Here is a 1,878-nt window from a genome sequence, read left to right as displayed (position 1 = left end):
TTATAGAAAGAAACATGGAGAGCGTTGTTTATAATTCCTCCGGAACTTTTGATAATTATATTTGTCCATTTTACTGTCAATTCTCAAGCTTCTGCTTCCTTCCATTGCTGTCTGTAGAATCTCCATGCTCTCCCTTCCGTTGAGAATTCCCCGGCGCTCAATGCCCAAAATATTGACGGTCACCTCTTTGACGTGTAATTCCCGTCTCGTCCAGCCACAGTTGACCTTGACAGCGAATTGAACCTGTTTCCCGGTGGCTAAAGTTGCCACGGTGGAGTGATAGAGTTTTAGTTTCGAATCTACAGTAAAAGTTGTCATACTAGTCGTGAGATGTATTCTGTATGCTTCCGTATATCGAGAGCGAACCGGCTTGTGACTGGCGATGTTGATTGCCCGTTTGTTGTAGGGATCGATCACAATCCAGCTGACTCTCAAGTTTTGTTCTGCAAGGGACTGGCATGCCCCGTGATCTATGTTGTATTTCACTGGCGTCGGTACCGTAGTCTCGCCTGAGCCCAAAAGGTTCACTTTAAATTTGTTTCTGAAAAACGTCTCCGATATGGTTTCCGTTTCCAAGACTTTGGAATATATCACCTCATCTTTGTAGTAGATATCGACCGCGGAGATTAAACTCGACGTTTCTGCAGATAAGAAAGTTTGCCTTGGGAGTCGGTGGCTGAAGGCGGAGCCGGGGAACGAGTCAGAGTAGAACGAGCGGAAGGAGGATATGGCGCCGAGGACGCGAGGGTCGTCAGTTGTGGATGGCCACATGGAGTTGCATATTTTCTGCCACACCTCATCATCATCATCATCGTATTTGCATGAACAAACCAATTGCCGGAAACCGTCCAGAAGGGGAATATGCTTACCGCCGCCGCTTTCATCCGCGGTGGTGGTGTTTGATTTTGAATGTTGGAAAAGCTTTTTGATAATAATTCCAAACATTGCTTGCTGGCTCTGTCTGTTAATTTAATTTAATTTAATTTCAACTGGGTGGGTTATCCATATATTTATAGAGGAATTAAAAACAGCTAGCTAGATTATTGCATGTAATTGTATTCCATCTAGACTACTTCTTTTTGATCTTTTTTAAAAGCCGAGTAGGACTCAAACTACTTATAATATTGTAACAGATTTAATTTGAGTATATATATCGGACCAAGATTTTGTGGGATCATCTTTAATTAATTGGATCTTATATAATAGGTAGGTGTCTTGCATGTGTGTGAATGTACTTTTATACCAATTTTTTTTTTTCTACTTTTTTATATTATTTATTTGTATATATCATAATTGAGTCTTGAATTCCTCATTTTTCTATCTAAAATATGCAATCTTATATAATAGGTAGGTGTCTTGTGTGTGACTGTTTTATACCTATTAACATGGCTGTTAATTTGGGGGTGTGGGAGGCAACGGGTTATCCTATAATATATATATCTACATACTTGAAAGACTACTAATTTTAAAAAGGGCCAGTTTCCTCCGGTTGCCTGTTATCTCTTTATACACGTGTTTACCTCTCTTTTACTAAAAAATACATGTGTATGTGATCTACCTTATCCACTGCTTCACAAAAAAAAATGGCTAATTCTTATTGCTTGGGATATAGAGCGACAACCGACTGTAGGCATTAAATCTCTTCTTCTCCTTTAGCTTCTCCTTTGCTCATACACGTCTAAATTTTCAATCTCCCCACTGCTCAGATCTCTGCCTTGACCGGGCTTCACAACACTTTGTTGTCGTCATTGACCGTCTTCTCCGCTTCTCCTTGTGTTCTTGACGATCTGCTTATTACTGGGTTTTGACACTCCAAACCGTTAGGTTGTTGTTTTCCTTTTTTTTTTAAAGTCATTCTACGTTTATGCTCGAATTTAT

The 1,878-nt window shown here is 39.9% G+C and overlaps 1 protein-coding gene across 1 annotated transcript; it reads right to left on the bottom strand.

Moving 5' to 3' along the window:
• Positions 1-945, bottom strand: LOC140871989 (F-box protein At2g27310-like). Its single transcript, XM_073274733.1, has one exon. It carries the CDS (start codon positions 943-945, stop codon positions 1-3), a length of 945 nt encoding a protein of 314 aa, XP_073130834.1.
• Between the last annotated feature and the right edge of the window lie 933 nt (positions 946-1,878).

Source organism: Henckelia pumila, chromosome 1, assembly GCF_033568475.1.
Source record: "Henckelia pumila isolate YLH828 chromosome 1, ASM3356847v2, whole genome shotgun sequence".
Taxonomy (NCBI): Eukaryota; Viridiplantae; Streptophyta; class Magnoliopsida; order Lamiales; family Gesneriaceae; genus Henckelia; species Henckelia pumila.
Note: the sequence above shows the minus strand (reverse complement) of the source record. Positions and strands in the feature narration are given on the sequence as shown.

Coding starts and splice junctions, on each gene's coding strand:
- LOC140871989 (XM_073274733.1), bottom strand. CDS start 945: ATGTTTGGAATTATTATCAAAAAGCTTTTCCAACATTCAAAATCAAAC.